This window comes from Bubalus bubalis, chromosome 13 (genome assembly GCF_019923935.1).
Source record: "Bubalus bubalis isolate 160015118507 breed Murrah chromosome 13, NDDB_SH_1, whole genome shotgun sequence".
In the NCBI taxonomy this organism is placed as follows: Eukaryota; Metazoa; Chordata; class Mammalia; order Artiodactyla; family Bovidae; genus Bubalus; species Bubalus bubalis.
In genome coordinates this window covers 18,648,976-18,668,153 of record NC_059169.1, presented here as the reverse complement: position 1 = coordinate 18,668,153, position 19,178 = coordinate 18,648,976, and the positions used below count along the sequence as shown (strand labels likewise).

At 41.5% G+C, this 19,178-nt stretch overlaps 2 protein-coding genes across 2 annotated transcripts in view; both read left to right on the top strand.

Moving 5' to 3' along the window:
- Window positions 1-19,178, top strand: part of LOC123464538 (ATP-binding cassette sub-family C member 4-like) — a gene marked incomplete at its 5' end in the record, with an annotated part of 335,503 nt that overhangs the window by 238,765 nt on the left and 77,560 nt on the right.
- LOC123464837 (ATP-binding cassette sub-family C member 4-like) overlaps window positions 1-19,178 on the top strand; it is a 152,740-nt gene that overhangs the window by 62,182 nt on the left and 71,380 nt on the right. Inside the window, 3 exon segments of the mRNA XM_045162479.1 lie at window positions 5,335-5,515; window positions 10,438-10,517; window positions 14,931-15,081. Coding sequence (XP_045018414.1) covers window positions 5,335-5,515; window positions 10,438-10,517; window positions 14,931-15,081 — 412 coding nt within the window.

The following is a 19,178-nucleotide window of genomic DNA, read 5'->3' as shown; positions in this document are numbered from 1 at the left end:
CAAGGGAAAAAGTACGGTAGGAAAGGTAAACAAATGAATAAATATAGAAAAATATAATACATTTAAAAAATAAAAAAAGAGAAAAGAAAAAAAAAACAGGAAGAAGAAAGAAAAAAGGAGGGAAAAAAGAAAAAGGAAAACTCCACAGAACTGCAAAAGCCCAATGTAGAGGCAGAGGTTTATAACAACAATAAAAAGTATGACTGAACATAAACATATACATACACATCCATAGAAAAATAAAAACAATTCAACAAAAATAAAGTACAATACATTGCCCTGGAGAACAAAGGAAACCAAGAATTGTATCTACCAGTTAAGAACAAAACTATCTAAAGCACAAACTGGAAAACAAAACTAAAGCAAGGTGCCAATTGGGGAATATAGCAATGATAATAAAACTAACAAATATGTTAAGAGGAAAGAAAGAAAGAATAGATACACAAAGTTAAATAGAGGTAGATAAAGAAGATTTATATGCATTAAAGAGTAACTGCAAGGGGAAAAGAACAGTAGGAAAAGCAAACAAAGGAATAAATCTAGAAAATAATAATAATAGATTTTAAAAATTTTAAAAAGAGAAAAAAAAAAAAAAAAAAACAAACTCCACAGAACTGCAAAAGCCCAACACAGAGGCAGAGGTTTACAACAATAAAGAATGTGATTCATGGGGGAAAAAAAAAAAGTTCAAAAGCTTACTTAGATTTCATTGTGCCAATAAAATCAACAACTATAACAGAGGGGGGCAAAAAAAGGAAAAAAAAATCCAAAAGAATCTACAGAACAAGTCAAACCATAACAACAATAAATGTTTTTCTTGAGTCACTGCTGTCAGAGTCCTTTCCCTCCCTGGGAGTCACAGTCCACCTCACCTCCCTAGGATGCCCTCCAACATTGTGCTGATCTCTGGACCTGCTGTGGGGGCTGCTCAGATTCTAATCTGGTCCTACTCCTGTGTGTTCTCGTCTCCAATGTCTACAGCTATCAGAACTAGTGTATTTTCTTTTGTGGGAGCTCTCAATGTCCTTTTATATATTCCCTAGATGCAGAGTCTGCCTAGTTTACTGTGTGGATTTAATCTTCAGCTTGTACAGCTGGTGGGAAAGTTCTGAGACTTCTTCCTTAGCCACACTGCCCCTGGGTTTCAATTGTGGTTTTATTTCTACCTCTGCATGTGGGTTGTTCACTGGGGTTTATTCCTGAGGCTGCCCTGGAGGACTTGGGTTTGCCCCTGTGAGGGCCACATGTGGAGGTGGTGCAGCTGCTTGGGTTGCAGGGGTCTGGCAACACCAGATATTCAGGGGAGCTGATGGCTAGGCAGCAGGAAATACAATGCTCTAGAAGGGTATGGCCACCAGTATTGGCCAGTACATGCCAGTATTCTTGCCTAGAGAATCCCCCTGACAGAGAAGTCTGGCAGGCCATAGTCTACAGGGTCACAAAGTGTTGGGAATAATGGAAGCAACCCTGTGGGCATGGATGCAAGACTTTTTTTGCCTGTGGCAGCTCTGCCCCCAGTGAGAGTTCAGCATGAAGGTGGGGCAGCTGCTTGGCTTGCAGGGACCCTGGCAGCGCCAAATGTGCAGGGACATGGATTGCTTCTGCCTCAGGAGTTATGGCCCTATCAGAGTCTTTTTTCGAGCCTCTTATAGCTGGCGATCAGAAGGCCTCTTTGGCCAGTCTTTCTCCATAGCTCCCCCCATTTAGGCACTTTAGAGGGCTTCCTTGCCTGGGGTCCTTCTCTGTTGTTTGGAGCATCAAGCACATAGAGGGCCTCCCCTGCCTGGGGCCCTACTCTGTAGTTCAGTGCATGAGACGATTGATGGGCCAGCCTCTCTACTGTTCAGCTGCCAATGCTGGAGTGTGGAGAGAGAGGCTATGGTGGTGGCTCCAGCCCCTACATGTGACTCAGAAGTATCGCCTTGCTTCCATGGCTGCTCAGCTTTTCTCCACAGGCATTTCCCATCACAGTCTCCTCCCTCACATCTTTCCTGATCCATCTCTCTACAGTCAACAGCAGCCCTTACCCTGGGCTTGCTCCACAATCCCTAAACTCCAGCTCCCAGACGCCACCCCTTCAAGGAGACCAGCGTTCCTGTCCAGGGTATGTATGGCTGCAGCAGGGACTGTCTGATTCTTATTCCATTTAGGCTGCCACAGATTAGCTGTTTCACTTTCAGCCTATGCGTTTCTCCTCTGACTCAGACAATTTCCCTGAGGGGGGGATCGGACCCCTGCTTCAGTTCCCCCACCTGCCAAGGGCAGGTCCAGTCTTACTAACACTCCTGTTTTTCCCCTTGGTCCTTCATCCTACCAAGTTTTGCGTGGTTCTATATATTCTTTTCCGTTGGTCAGGCCCTCCTGTCCACTCTCAGATGGTGTTCTGCGTGCACTTCTGTGTCTGAAGGTGTATTCCTGATGTACCCGTGGAGAGAGATGTACTCCACATCCACCTACTCCTCCACCATGTTGTCCAACCTCTACATTTTCTTAAGTATGAGACCCAAAACTGAATCCAGTCTTCCAATGAAGGTATATATGAACTCAGTAAAAATGTTAAATTATTTTCTTTTCTCACATTCTTTTTTCTTACCATCTTTACTGGGAACCTCCCAGACCACCACTGCTTCCCCTGGCTTAAGTCTTGACTCTCATTCCTGTTTCTGGAATTTAGAACTTGTCAGTGACTCTTGGGTGGCCACACAGTGACTAAAGTAGAACAACTCTGATGCTTTTCGGTGTAAAAGGTGTCCTAACACACACTGACTGAGGCCTCTATGGAGTCTAGACTGGCCTTTTTGAAAGCCTTACAAATTTATTTTTTTTCCCTAAAACAGCCTCCACATCTTTCCCATGGCTAGTTCCCTTACTGTTGTTCACATTGTTAAAGCCAAAGAGTCTTCCAGATGCACTTATTAACACCCTGCTGTGTGCACTGAGATTGATGCCCTTACAGACATTACTTCATAAAAACCTCTTAGTTTACAAGGAGGACACTGAGCCAGGAGAGGGGAGGGACCCACCCTGGGTAAATTAAGGGAGACTAGAACACCCAGCTCTCATTCCTGCCTCTAAGGGACCTGTCTCTACATAGAACTTGTTAAGATGGATGCCTAAGGAAACCTTAGCCTTGTCAGGGTTTAGAGCTTTTGATACAGGATAGTAAGTGCTAAATGGAAGTGGAAGTAGCAGCTGGAGGCTTTCACTGAAGTTGGAAAGCTTCCTGTGCCCAGGGCTGGGTGGGCAGTGCCCTGGGGCCTGCAGGCTGGGCAGGTGTGTGGAGGCTGAGAAGAGGACCCAGTCCTTTGCTGAAGGAAGAGGAGAAGCTCAGGTGTGGAGGGAGGAGGAAGCAGGGCTGTGAGGAGAACAGCAGGCACGTCCTCACCTGGAGGAGGCAGGGTGTTCGGCAGAGATAAGCTGTTTGGGAATTCTCGCTGTCAGATCCTGTGTTAGTTTGCCAGGTTCTGTGTCCATCCAGGCTGTTCTTACAGAGACCAGAGCCTGGGCAGCTTAGAAATGATGGAAATTTATCTCTCCTGTTTCTGGAGGCTGGGAAAATCCAAGTTAGGGTGCTGAAAGAGTCAGTGTTTACTGAGGACCCATTTCCTGTGTCCTCACATGGTGGCAGGGGTGAGGGGTGGGTCCTTTCATGAGGGCACTAATCCCTGTCATGGAGGCCCCACCCTCATGCCCTGGTCCTTCCCCATGGCCCCACCTCCTAATACCAACACAGTGGGGCTTAGGTCTCAATGTATGACTTTTGAGAAGAAGAACATTTATTCTATAGCATGTTATCACAGATGAGGGTGCTTAAAGAATAGAAATCAATTTTCTTATGGTTCTTGAGGCTACAGGTTCAAGGTGTGGGCAGGTTTCTCCTGAGACCTCTCTCCTTGGCTTCTGACTGCATCCACCTTGCTGTGTTGCCACATGGGCTTCCCTCTGTTTACATGCAACCTGTGTTTCTGTTATTTTTTTTTAAGTTTTTATTGAAATATAGTTGATTTACTACATTGTGTTAATTTCTTTGTACAGCAAAGTGACTCACCTATACACATATATGCATTCTTTTCCATAATGGTTTATCTCAGGGTATTGAATACAGCTTCCTGTGCTATACCATAGGACCTTGTTGTTTATCCATTCTACACATAATAGTTTGCTTCTGCTAACCCCAAATTTCCAGTCCATCCTTCCTCACCACTTCCCTCCATCCATGCAGCCACAAGTCTGTTCACTATATCTGTGAGTCTGTTTCTGTTTTGTAAATAGGTTCATTTCTGCCATAGTTTAGATTCCACATATAAGTGACTAATATGATATTTGGCTTTCTCTTTCTGACTTACTTCACTTAGTATGACAATCTCCAGGTTCATCTATGTTTCTGCAAATGGATTCTTTCTTTCTTTCTTTTTTTTTTTTTTTCATGGCTGAGTAGTATTGCATTGTCTATATGTACCACGTCTTCTTTATCCACTCATTTCTCAATGGACGTTTCGGTTGTTTCCATGTTTTGGCTATTGTGAATAGTGTTGCCATAAACATAGGAGTACATGCATATTTTTGACTTATAGTTTCATCCCGATATATGCCCAGGAGTGGGATTATTGCCTTATAAAGTAATTCTACTTTTAGTTTTCTGAGGAAACTCTATACAGTTATCCATAGTGGCTGCAGTGATTTATATTCCAACCAGCATTGTAGAAGGGTCCCCTTTACTCCATAGCCTCTCAGTTCAGTTCAGTCGCTCAGTCATGTCCGACTCTTTGTGACTCCATAGACTGCAGCACACCAGGCTTCCCTGTTCATCATCAATTCTCGGAGCTTACTCAAACTCATAAGTTAAGTAAGCAGGGTGACAGTATACAGCCTTGACATACTCCTTTGCCTATTTGGAACCAGTCTGTTGTTCCATGTATAGTTCTAATTGTTGCTTCTTGACCTATATACAGGTTTCTCAAGAGGCAGGTCAGGTGGTCTGGGATCCCCATCTTTAAAAAAAAAATTCTACAGTTTTTGTGATCTACACAGTCAAAGGCTTTGGCATAGTCAATAAAACAGAAGTAGATATTTTTCTGCAACTCTCTTGCTTTTTCAATGATCAAACAGATGTTGGAAATTTGATCTCTGGTTCCTCTACCTTTTCTAAATCCAGCTTGAACATCTGGAAGTTCACGGTTCACATATCATCAAAGCCTGGCTTGGAGAATTTTAAGCATTACTTTACTAACATATATGTATGTAAATTTCTATGTAAATTTTATCTATAGAATAAAATGTACAGTATCTTTATAAACTGTCTACCATGCTTCAGCATTGTTGAGGATAAGACAGAGATCTTGTGCTGATTTATGTTTCTTTATTTCAGGGTTAACTGTATCTACCATCCTTTATGACATCACAAGGTCTCTGTTGATATTCTATGTCCTTGCTAATTCTTCACAAACTTTGCACAGCAAAATGTTGGAGAGCATTTTGAGAGCTCCGGTATTGTTCTTCAATAGAAATCCAATAGGTAAGTCAGACATGAAGTTTCTCAATGAATATATCTTATAAACAGATTTAGTGCCTGATTACATTTTTATATTTGAAAATGGAAGATATGCTTGGAAGAAAATCACTGTCCATGTTTTTTTTCATTTTCTACCAAAAACTTCATTGATAATTTTTCCTGATAGGAAAAAAATCTGAATATAGGAGTATATAAGCTTTTATTCCAATTTATTCATATCTGTAAAGATAAATGAATGTTTACTTTGCAGGATGATTTAAGAGTCCATTTGCTATATATACCCAATATATGATGCAAATGTGCTGAAATGTTTTTGACTAGTTGTTGAAACGCTGGCCATGTTACATAGTGTCAAGTTAACTAGGAAAGAACTTCTTCCAGGAACATCTCTACAGGAGACAGGCTGTGTGTTTGTTTCTTTCATTGCCCATCCATATTTGGGACCCCAGAGCTCTGGCATGTGCTCATATTTTGAGGTTTACCTGAACGGTAATGGAAGATTAATTAAAATACAAGATCAGTGAAAGGTATACATCCTCTTCAATAAAATCAACCCTCTAGTTTTACAATGGACTTTTGGTTACATTTAAGAGGTCTTGTGGTACATAGTAGGAGGATCTTCAATACTAAGTAAGAGTGTCCCTGAAGGTTTCCCAGTGGTTGTTTCCTCCACACTGAGGCCTTTGACCTGTCTTGATTTGGAAGGTAGTCTTGTGACCAGGGTTTCTATGAAGAGTTAGTTCATCACTGTACATGCCCACTCTCAGTTGGTTAGACTTGTGCTGAGGCCCATACTGGCTTTGTCTTTCCAAATGATGATTGACAGGACCTGTCAAGGCAGGGATGTGACTGGAGAGACGACAGGAGTTTCCTGGTCATCAATTGGCTGTGTGATCAAGGTCAAAGTAGGTAGATACTACTGGAGGCAAATCTCCAGGCAGGATGTTGTCATGGTTATAAGTATGGACTCTGAAGCCAACTTCTGGGTTTAGTCCTGGTACCAGTTACTAATAGTAATAGCCAGCGACATTTATGTTAATACTTATGTGCAAGTTATTTCATTTCTCTGTGTCTCAATTTTCTTACCTATAAAATGAGGATACTATTCACACACTTACCAATACCTTGATTTTGTGGGCATTAAACAGGTTAATATATTCACAGTATTTAGCACACAGGCAGTACCTGATGAACCTTAGTGAAGATAATGACATGGTGTCTGGAAACTTCTCTCCTGTGAAATGGGAATAACTGCTGCCCTTCCTGTTTGACAAGGCTGTTGTTAGGATTGAATAAGACTATTCAGGGCAGCATCTTGTTCAGATTTATTCAACACGTGTTGTTTGGTCCAGACACTGTGTGGAGCACAGGATGGTAAGATGCAGAGGCTCACTCAGATCTCATCATGTTATGAAGCCATAGCGAGGAAGTGATTGGAGAAGTCTGTGCTATTATGGCTGTGAATTTACTCTACTTAGCCTGTTAATGTGAAAGCTACAGTCATAAATTTGGGAGCATTGAATGGGACTGAATCTCTGTTATCACAGCCTCTGAGTGCTCATGACCACAGTTCAACAGGCTGATGATGACCTGTAGGCTTCTCCAGATGCTGATGTATTTATTATTCAAGGATTTGGAACCAAGTTTAAATCTTCAAGATCACTAATCCTAGAGCAGCAGGCATACCAGTGTATATCTTGTATCCCTATCCTGTGTCTCTTATCTGAACTTCATTCCTTCAAGAAATAGAAGCCCAATTAAGTACTGCAAAGGTATGCCCAAAGGTTTGGGGGCATCAGTTATCTACTCTTTAAGTGGTACGCTAAGCTGAACTAAAAAGCCTCTTGATTAAGGTGAAAGAGGAGAGTGAAAAAGTTGGCTTAAAACTCTACATTCAGAAAATGAATATCATGGCATCTGGTCCCATCACTTCATGGGAAATAGATGGGGAAACAGTGGAAACAGTATCAGACTTTGTTTTTTTGGGCTCCAAAAATCACTGCAGATTGTGATTGCAGCCATGAAATTAAGACACTTACTCCTTGGAAGGAAAGTAATGACCAAAATAGATAGCATATTGAAAAGCAGAGACATTACTTTGCCAACAAAGGTCTGTCTAGTCAAAGCTATGGTTTTCCCAGTGGTCATGTATGGATGTGAGAGTTGGACTGTGAAGAAGGCTGAACGCCAAAGAATTGATGCTTTTGAACTGTGGTGTTGGAGAAGACTCTTGAGAGTCCCTTGGACTGCAAGGAGATCCAACCAGTCCATTCTGAAGGAGATCAGCCCTGGGATTTCTTTGGAAGGAATGACGCTAAAGCTGAAGCTCCAGTACTTTGGCCACCTCATGCGAAGAGTTGACTCATTGGAAAAGACTTTGATACTGGGAGGGATTGGCGGCAGGAGGAGAAGAGGACAACAGAGGATGAGATGGCTGGATGGCATCACTGACTCGATGGATGTGAGTCTGAGTGAACTCTGGGAGTTAGTGATGGACAGGGAGGCCTGGCGTGCTGCAGTTCATGGGGTCGCAGAGAGTCAGACACGACTGAGCGACTGAACTGAACTGAACTGAAGTTGAACACTTCCCTGTGTTTATTTTCAAAAGTAGAATTTGTAATAGATAATTTATGGTGGAATTTGTTTTTGGTATGTGATGGCATGAAGAGAAAACCACATATAGTGGTATTACTTCTTACTGAGTTCAAGCTTATACTGCTTGCCTTCACAATGCCAGTAAGTTTTACAGATGCATGTTAAACCAAGAAATAGCAACTTTATTTGGAAACCTGGTAGACTGAGAAGATGGCAGACTAATTTCTCAAAATAACCATCTTACTGGGGTCTGGATGCCAGGTTCATTTATAGAACATAGAAGAGAGGAGGCGAGGAAGTAAAGCCATTGACCTTACAAAATTGGAGGGGATTTGTTAATTTTTTTCTTTTCTACAGCTATCCAAAGGTGGTGAGGGTCAGATTGTCTCCCTGTGAGCTGAAAAAAAAAAAAAAAAAAAAAACCACTTTAGTTTAACCTGAGACAGAGGGGCAGGGTTCCCTGACAAAAGCAGTGAATAGCTATGGTCAAAGAAACAGATCCAACATTGAGTCAAAATTGGCTTCTCTGTATTATACTTCCTTTAATATGCACCTGCTCTATCTGGGGCCAGTACCCTCTTCTTTCTCATCCCGAGTCTCCTCAGGGTGCACCACCCTTGTAGGGGTGGCTTCAGAGTCCTCATGGCTGCAGAATCCTTTGTTTACTGATGTGGCAGGTGCTGTTTTAAGTTCACACTAGATATTTAATAGAAATTAGTTCTCATATTCTAATCCTGAAGCCTTTAGGATATACTATTGTTGTGGATTCTAAAAAGGGAAATAAAATCAACGATAAGTGATCCTTACTCATTTAGTAATATTTTTGTTTTCCTTCCTGTATCCCTCTGATCTTCTTAGATGCTTATTTGTAAGTCTGTGCTTGTCACACCTGGTACACCTCTGAAAATAAAGGCTTATTGCCCCAGTAGTAAACTCACAACTTGGAAATGTCATAACTCACAGTTTCCCCAAATGTGAGGTGTTGTGAATGACCTGGAGGGAAATAAAATTGCAGAGAGGTTATAATTATGTTGATTCAAAGAGTATCATTTGGGAAAATTAATCGATAACTAAAGCAAAATTAGTGTAACATTAGGATTAACAGGTATTTTGCAACTGTTTATTTAAACTTAGCTCTTGGAATGAATCTTAGATAGGATGGATCTAAAGGGAGGGAACATTCTGAAATCCACCAACCCTTCTTGATACTGCCACAAGAGTCCCTCATTCTTTTAAAATTCAGAACTAATTTTCAACTTCCCACCCACTGCCATTTGGTGGTAGTTTTGTTTCTCTTTAGGTATAATCCTATTTTCTCTCTTTTTACACACATCAGCTTATTTCATTTCAATTTTTAATATATTAAATTTGCTGTTTAATTGTTAAATTATGTCCAACTCTTTTGTGGTCCCATGGAATGTAGTCCACCAGGCTCCTCTGTTCATGGAATTTCCCAGGCAAGAATACTGCAGTGGATTGCCATTTCCTTCTCCAGAGGATCTTGACGACCCAGGAATTGAGCTTACACCTCTTTTGTCTCCTGCATTGTCTGGTGGATTCTTCACACCTGAGCCACTAGGGAAATCCAATACATTAAATATTGAATACATGTCTTTTTTTTTCTTTTTTTTTAAGATTTATTTATTTATAGTTGCATTGGGTCTTTGTTGCTGCACACGGGCTTTCTCTACTTACAGCAAGCAGGGCTGTTCTTCATTGTGGTGCTCCTGCTTCTCATTGCAGTGGCTTCTCTTGCTGTGGAGCTCAGGGTCTAGGCACAGGGGCTTCAGTAGTCGTGTCACACAGGCTTAGTTGCTCTGTGGCATGTGGGATCTTCCTGGACCAGGGATTGAACTTATACCCTCTGCACTGGGGACACTATACCACCAGGGAAGTCCCTAAATATATATGCTTTAAAATTATTGTTTTGATTTGTCTGTGAATTGTTTCCTATTTTAGGAAATGAGTAATTTCTCATATCCTGTTCTTGCAGGAAGAATTTTTTTTTTTTTTATTTTTTAATTTAATTTTATTTTTAAACTTTACATAACTGTATTAGATTTGCCAAATATCAAAATGAATCCGCCACAGGATGTGAGGGCGATCTGGTTGCGACATCTGTCACCCCATTGATCGCCAGGGTTGATTCGGCTGATCTGGCTGGCTAGGCGGGTGTCCCCTTCCTCCCTCACCGCTCCATGTGCGTCCCTCCCGAAGCTGCGCGCTCGGTCGAAGAGGACGACCATCCCCGCTAGAGGAGGACCGGTCTTCGGTCAAGGGTATACGAGTAGCTGCGCTCCCCTGCTAGAACCTCCAAACAAGCTCTCAAGGAAGAATTTTAAATCGTTTCTCCAGAGACATTGGGCATATGGATGACTTGCTGCCCCAGACATTTCAAGATTTAATCCAGGTAATGTACCAATCTTGACAAGTTCTCAAAGGGAAAAGTAGAGTGCCTATTTCTCAAGGTCATTTCAGAGGGGCTGATGGTGGGCTTTTCAGCCTGGTCATGTGTCCTGTTATCTTCAGTAAAGGTCATAGTTGTGAGAGAAAGGCATGGCTGTGACTGGGAGGCTGAGTTAACATGAGTGACACCTGGGGCAGGAGTGGCTACACAGTGATGTCAAGGTTGGTCTGAAGCAGCAACATGCTGGGCAAGTGGTTCTCCCCCTGCCTTCCAGGTATCTGGTGTGGATTCTCTTTACTGTGAGTGCATTTGATAACAGAAATAATCACTCTTGTGGAAAGATAACCTAGATGAACTAAATTATGCTTCATATTGGGCTTCCCAGGTGGCTCAGTGGAAAAGAATTTGCCTGCCAGTGCAGGAGATACAAGAGACATGAGTTCGATCTCTGGGACAGGAAGATCCCATGGAGGAGGAAATAGCAACCCACTCCAGTATTCTTGCCTGGAGAATTTCATAGACAGAGGAAGCTGGTAGGCTATAGTCCATGGGGTCACAAAGAGTTGGACATGACTGAGCACTAGCCAGCATTGTATTACCACAGAGGACAAATATTTACTTACTATTTTATTTGGATAAAGCTAGGTGTGCTTGCCTGGAGAATCCCAGGGATGGGGGAGCCTGGTGGGCTGCCATCTATGGGGTCGCATAGAGTTGGACACGACTGAAGCGACTTAGCAGTAGCAGCAGCAACAGTAGGTGTGGTTACTTACAAAGAAAAAAAGTGATAAAAATAAGGTGAAATTTATACTTTAACAAGGACAATATTGTTTAGTTACTAAATTGTGTTCAACTATTTTGTGACCCCATGAACTGTGGCCTGCCAGATTCCTCCATCCATGGTATTTCTCAGGCAAGTATATTCGAGCAGGTTGCCATTTCCTTGCCCAGGAGATCTTACTGATCCAGGGATCAAAGCTGTGTCTCCTGAATTGGCAGGTGGATTCTTTACCACTGAGCCACCTGGGAAGTCCAAGTACAGTAGAGAGCAGTTATTGAAGGTACAAAGCCTTTAAGCCAGTAATTCAATTCTGGGATCAAGGTCATCTCAGAAAATGTCTTTTGTTTTTGTAGGCAGTTTTTCTTTTCACAGATTACTCTGTCTTAAGGGGTCTTAAAAAAGAGAGAGAGAGAGAAAGACCTACAGGAATACCTTCTACCCAGCCTCTGTTTTGTCTATGAACTTGAGGTTCTAAAGAATGATGTTGGGTCATCTCAGTTCTCATTTCTTCATTAGATATTGTTGCTCACATGGACTATTTTTTTATGTTTTTTAATTCTGTATACTTTTTAGTAGACAGAATTATCAATAACCTCAGATATGCAGATGACACCACCCTTATGACAGAAAGTGAAGAGGACCTAAAAAGCCTCTTGATGAAAGTGAAAAAGGAGAGTGAAAAGTTGGCTTAAAGCTCAACATTCAGAAAACGAAGATCATGGCATCTGGTCCCATCACTTCATGGGAAATAGATGGGGAAACAGTGTCAGACTTTATTTTTTGGGGCTCCAAAATCACTGCAGATGCTGACTGCAGCCATGAAATTAAAAGGCACTTACTCCTTGGAAGAAAAGTTATGACCAACCTAGATAGCATATTCAAAAGCAGAGACATTACTTTGCCAACAGAGGTCCATCTAGTCAAGGCTATGGTTTTTCCAGTGGTCATGTATGGATGTGAGAGTTGGACTGTGAAGAAAGCTGAGCACTGAAGAATTGATGCTTTTGAACTGTGGTGTTGGAGAAGACTCTTGAGAGTCCCCTGGACTGCCAGGAGATCCAACCAGTCCATTTTAAAGGAGTCCTGGGTGTTCTTCGGAAGGAATGATGCAAAAGCTGAAACCCCAGTACTTTGGCCACCTCATGCAAAGAGTTGACTCATTGGAAAAGACTCTGATGCTGGGAGGGATTGGGGGCAGGAGGAGAAGGGGACGACAGAGGATGAGATGGCTGGATGGCATCACAGACTCAATGGACATGAGTTTGAGTGAACTCCAGAATTTGGTGATGGACAGGGAGGCCTGGCGTGCTGCAATTCATGGGGTTGCAGAGTCAGACATGACTGAGTGACTGAACTGAACTGAACTTTTTAGTGATTAAATCCATGGAGAATTTTATTTTTCTTTCCAAGTGTTAATTTCAGGAATGAAATGCATTATCAAAAACTGAGCATAGAATTGCAGGAGTCAATATCTGACTGCAGACTGTGTAACCTATGGGCACAGCTTCCACTGTTACCAATGTGAATTAAGCTGAGATTTGGAGGCAGAGTGCTTTTACTGCAGAGATGTCTGTTTTTGTTTTTGTTTTCTCTTCCACAAACTTATTTCCTAAATGTGTCCTACTGAGTTTAACTATATAATTTATCCCCAGAAACAATTCTTTCCTAAAAACAGTGCTATATTTTAAAAGTGATTGTGAATTACTTTGAAAGATTTTTTGAAAATCTGTTTCTTTGTTAATGACAATCTAGACCAAGGTTGGGTTTCCTCTGTGTGCTTAGTACATGGTTAGTTAGTGGTCACAATCAGAATCATCACATAGTTTTGCATGATATATAGAGGGTCAGAGATAGATGCTACCTGATTTCAGTAGGATACAGTCTCAGTAATGAAGAGATAAAATTCTAGTCTCACTGATTTCCAATCCCAGATCTTCCCTGTAGTTCAATTATCTTGAAGTTGAAGGTGGAGGCATCCTGCAGGCCATTGGAAGTAAGAATCTGGTGTTAGAGGAAGAGATCTGGGATGAGCATGGAGCCTCTGTGTTCTTCACTGAGCAGGTAGTAGCTGAATCTGTAAAGATGACATGATTGCCCAGTGAGAATGAATGAGAAGGCTCGATACTCAGAGAGAAAGCAGAGAGAAAGGGGACAGGAGGAGACACACAATGAATATCAAGGGAGAAAGGAGGAAGTAGGTTGGGGAGCCAAGGAAGGACGAGTCTGTTCAATGCAAATGAGAAGATGAATCCGTGGAAAATTGTCGGTTGATTTCGGATCAGAAGGCTTCTGGTGACCTGAGTAACAGGTTTCAGATGGGAGGAGGCCAGACTGCAAAGGGCTGCAAATCCATGAGGTGTGGAGGGAGTTGAGGTGAAGACAGGCTACTCTTGAAAGGAGTTTGAAGCAAGAGAAAGATCCATCTGGAATGTAGGGTGTGAGGATATGTTGCTGGTTGTTTGGATTTTAAGTTTGTGAGTCAGGTGTGTGTGAGGTGGGGGATGGTATTTCCCTCTCTCCCTCATTCTCTTCAACAAACCGAATAGATTTGAGGTTCTGAGGTACAGGTGTGAGTCAGATAGGAAGCCCTCCCCTCGTGGGTCTCCTCCAGTGTCCCAGGGGAGGAAGACATCCAGAAACTCACCCCTTAATGCCTTTCGAATCCTAATTGCGGGAGCTCTGTCAAAAAATAAAGATCATGGCATCTAGTCCCATCACTTCATGGCAAATAGATGGGAAAACAATGGAAACAGTGACAGACTTTATTTTCTTGGGCTCCAAAATCACTGCAGATGGTGACTGCAGCCATGAAATTAAAAGACGCTTGCTCCTTGGAAGAAAAGCAATGGCAAACCTAGACAGTGAATTAAAAAGCAGAGACATAACTTTGCTGACAGAGGTCCATCTAGTCAAAGCTATGGTTTTTCCAGTAGTCATTCATGGATGTGACTGTTGGACCATAAAGAAAGCTGAGTGCCAAAGAAGTGATGCTTTTGAACTGTGGTTTGGAGAAGACTCATGAGAATCCCTTGGACTGCAAGGAGATCAAACCAGTCAATCCTAAAGGAAATCAACCCTGAATATTCATTGGAAGGGCTGATGCTGAAACTGAAGCTCTAATACTTTGGCCACCTGATGTGAAGAGCCGACTTATTGGAAAAGACCCTGATGCTGGGAAAGATTGAGGGCAGGAAGAGAAGGGGATGACAGAGGATGAGATGGTTGAATGCCATCACTGACTTAACGGACATGAGTTTGAGCAAACTCTGCAAGGTGGTGAAGTACAGGGAAGCCTCGTGTGCTGCAGTCCACGGGGTCACAAAGATTCGGGTTCAACTTAGTGACTGAACAACAACACTGAGAAAGTCCTTATTATAGTGTTTGGCTCATACAATAAACATCATGAGGACCACCTATAGTTTTATGTCTTAGGATGGGAAAGCATTCCTTACTGTTTTAACAAGTCTTTCAAGGAAAGGAGTTTCAGTTCACTTCAGTTCAGTTCAATTGCTAAGTCATGTCCGACTCTTTGCGACCCCATGAATCTCAGCATCCTAACAAAAGAGCTCATTAAAGTTTATCTTTGAAAAGTGTCCTTCATAAGGAGCCCTCTGTATCTATTTTCACTATTTCAGATGTTTCTACTTGTGATTGGCGTGGTGGGTGTGATGGTGGGTTCGATTCTTTGGATTGCTATACTTGTGATTCCCCTTGGAATCATTTTCTTTGTTCTCCAGTGGTATTTCTTAAGGACGTCATGAGATGTGAAATGCCTGGAATCTACAAGTGAGTACCAAGGCTCTCAGGTTGGGATGGCAATGCAGGCTGGCTTCTGTTTATGCTGTAATTAACCAGACCCTGAAATTCCAGAGAGTCTATATTTTGGAACTTCTCATTAAGTTGACATTATGTAATTGAATGTGATGGCCACTGTTGAGTCAATGTGGTCCTTAAGGCAAATGGAGCTGGGAGCAGGTCAACTGCAGCTTTGCATTTTTAGCATACAGAGGACAAATGTGAGCACCATGAGGACAGGAACCGTTTCTGTCTTGTTTATGACATACTGCCTAACACAGAGTATCCACTCTATAAATACTTTCCTTAAAAATAAAATATTTCATCATGTTGGAACTAATGTAGAAGGAAAGTAGAAGTTTTTCTTCTCCTGGAGTTACCAGAAATGACAAGGATAGTAAAAGATTAGGAAAAGGAAAGGAGACATTAAGGAAATGTATGTCAGAAGTGACATATTTGAAAAATACATTCATTTATATGTCCAAGTAAGTTGCAGCTATTAAATGTATTGAAAAGATAAATCCTGTTATTTTCAGCTTTGCTCTTTATCATCACCAGTATTTGGAGTGATACCACACTGTTTGTTTGTGATCCCTCCTTTCTCAAAACTTCTAATTTAAATAATGTTAAAAATAATCCCCTAGGAGGACACAGGCGGGGAATCTGTTCAGTAGGCATTTGGTCTATTCCTCCAATCAGTTTTCTACTTTTAGAATAATGAGGAACAGGGACTTCCCTGGTGGTCCTGTGGCTAAGACTCTGTGCTTCTACTGCAGGGGTCACAGCTTCAACCCCTGGTTGGGTAATAAGATCCCACACAGCACAGCCAAAAAATAAAAACAGAACAATGGGGGACACATTTTATGATTAATCCTTCTATTCTACAGGTAATCAAAGATGATGAAATAATTGAATTTATCTCATTATTAATGTACATATTCCATCAATATTAAAACAAAAAATAAAAGTAGAATTGTTAAATATTTTTTAAAAAGCTATAAGAACTATAGCCAAAAGATAAGGAAGGAAGATATTTGTACCAGAGACCTCAATCATGAATAATTATTGCAAATTAATACCAACTTAACCTTCTAGTGTTCTTGCCTGGAGAATCCCAGGGGCGGGGGAGCCTGGTGGGCTGCCGTCTATGGGGTCGCACAGAGTTGGACATGACTAAAGCGACTTAGCAATAGCAGTAGCAGCAGTAACCTTCTAGAAACCAAGCCAAGAAGTGAAGCAAATCGAACCGGGTGATTCTTTGTATCTACCAAGTGGAAAAAAAAAAAAAATCTAAGTTCACCCAGTCAAAGGAATTTTTTCCCTTTATTGTGGCATTTGTGTGCTTTGTTTTTAATAATAAAATGCTTAAGAGGTACTTATTCAAATTATTTGCAAAAAGGATAGTGATCATCTGGTTTATAAAAGCTTTATTTTTTTTTTTTTTAATAAGTTTTCACTTATCAAGAGAACTAGCTGAACTCCTGTGAGGTGTGGTCTTATGAGGTGTTTGGATGGATGGGGAACAGTAGAGTCCAGGTATGTGGCGTTCTGCTGATGTGACGTGGCAGCACAGTAGGACCTGGGGAGGCAGAAGAGGAAATGATGAGCTCCATCCAGTCTTCTGTGTAGACAAAGCTTCAGATATTTTATGATTTGAGGATGCAATTGAGCTGGAGTAATTCAATAGTTTTGTTGGAAAAAGCAGGTCTCTGGTACATTCAAAGAGGGATTGTTCCAGAAGGAACGTGTGATTAAGATTTATACATAGGGAGAGGGCCACTTCCCATCCACACAGAAGTGGAGAGAAGGGAACCTCCTGAGGCTTTTTCCTGAAGAAGCAGTACAGGATTTTCTCAATGTTTCACCTGAAGAGTCTGAGAACTTTGGCCCCATCTCTGTGGAATATTGGAATTTTTGGTACCCTAGTAGACTGCAGGAATGTTAGACTGTAAATTCAATCCAGATACCCCCTTCTCCACACCCCAGATAACCACATGTGTTGGCTAGTTGATTAGAATTGTCTATGTTCTCTCTCTAGGTGGTGGGTCTGTGCCATAAATAATAACACTGCTGTTTTCTCTAAATAGTAACTGATGGTATATCTTAAGGTCACAACTGGAGCCTCCAGCAAAAACGACACCTGACTGCTGTGGCCAGAAGGCATAAACCTGCTTCACCTTTGTGCTCTGAAGGACCACTGAAGTGCTGAGGTTTTGTTTCAGCTCCTACTGCCTAGCTGTCTCTAGAAACTTAGGTTGAAGTTTTCATCTTAATGATGAATATTCAGCTGATTATACTGGGTTTATTTGGCACATTTTTGCAAAATTGAGTAGAGCAATAGTCACAGAGCAGTGCATAACACCTGGAAGACATTTCATTGCCTTTCTCTAGCCAACTCCTTTTTGTTTGTTTGTTTGTTTTTTTTTAAGTTTTTATTTTGTATTGTTCAATTCAGTTCAGTTGCTCAGTCGTGTCCAACTTTGCGACCGCATGGACTGCAGCATGCCAGGCCTCCCTGTCCATCACCAACTCCCAGGGTTTACTCAGACTCATGTCCATTGAGTCAGTGATGCCATCCAACCATCTCATCCCCTGCCGTCCCCTTCTCCTCCCACCTTCAATCTTTCCTAGCATCAGGGTCTTTTCAAATAAGTCAGTTCTTTGCCTCAGGTGGACAAAGTATTGGAGTTTCAGCATTAGTACTTCCAATGAATATTCAGCACTGTTTCCTTTAGGATGGACTGGTTGGATCTCCTTGCTGTCCAAGGCACTCTCAAGAGTCTTCTCCAATACCACAGTTCAAAAGCATAAATTCTTTGGCATTCAGCTTTCTTTATAGTCCAACTCTCACATCCATACATGACTACTGGAAAATCCGTAGCTTTGACTAGACAGACCTTTGTTGGCAAAGTATTGTCTCTGCTTTTTAATATGCTGTCTAGGTTGGTCATAACTTTCTTTCCAAGGAGTAAGTGTATTTTAATTTCATGGCCTGTTATTTTGGAGCCCCCCAAATAAAATAATCTGCTGTTATTTTGGAGCCCCCCAAAATAAAATCTGTCACTGTTTCCAGTGATCAATGCAAAGAAATAGAGGAAAACAATAGAATGGAAAGGACTAAAGATGTCTTCTAGAAAATTAGACATACAAAGGGGATATTGCATGCAAAGATGAGCACAATAAAGACAGAAATGGTATGGACCTAACAGAAGCAGAAGATATTAAGAAGAGGTGGCAAGAATACACAGAACTATACAAAAAAGATCATCACGACCCAGATAATCATGATGGTGTGATCACTCACCTAGGGCCAGACATCCTGGAATGCAAAGTCAAATGGGCCTTAGGAAGCATCACTACGAACAAAGCTAGTGGAGGTGATGGGATTCCAGTTGAGCTATTTCAAATCCTAAAAGACGATGCTGTGAAAGTGCTCACTCAATATGCCAACAAATTTGGAATACTCAGCAGTGGTCACAGGAATGGAAAAATTCAGTTTTCATCCCAATCCAAAGAAAGGCAATGCCAAAGAAAGCTCAAACTACCATACAACTGCACTCATCTCACAGACTAGCAAAGTAATTTTGTATTGGGTTATAGCCAATTAACAAGCAATGTTGTGATGGCTTCAGGTGAACAATGAAGGAACTAAATCATACATATACATGTATCAATTCTCCCCCAAACTCCTCTCACATCCAGGCTGCACCTAACCTTCCACGTGCTACACAGGAGGTACTTGTTGGTTATCCATTTTAAATACAGCACTGTGTATATGTCCATCCGAAACTCCCTATCTATTCTTCTCATCCTTCACCCAGTGACCATATGTTTGTTTTCTAAGTGTGTGAGTCTGTTTCTGTTTTGTAAGTTCACTTGTATCACTTCTTATTAGATTCCACATATAAGGGATTTCATATATTTCTCCGTCTTTGTCTGACTTCATTCATATGACAGTCTCTAGGTCAATCCATGTTGCTTTTCATTCTTTTTGGTGGTCTAGGCCACTCTTTGCATTTAGCAGTGTCTGAATGATGAAGTCATATGCAAATGTTGTCTGAAAGTCTGCTGTGATCAACTAGCAATAC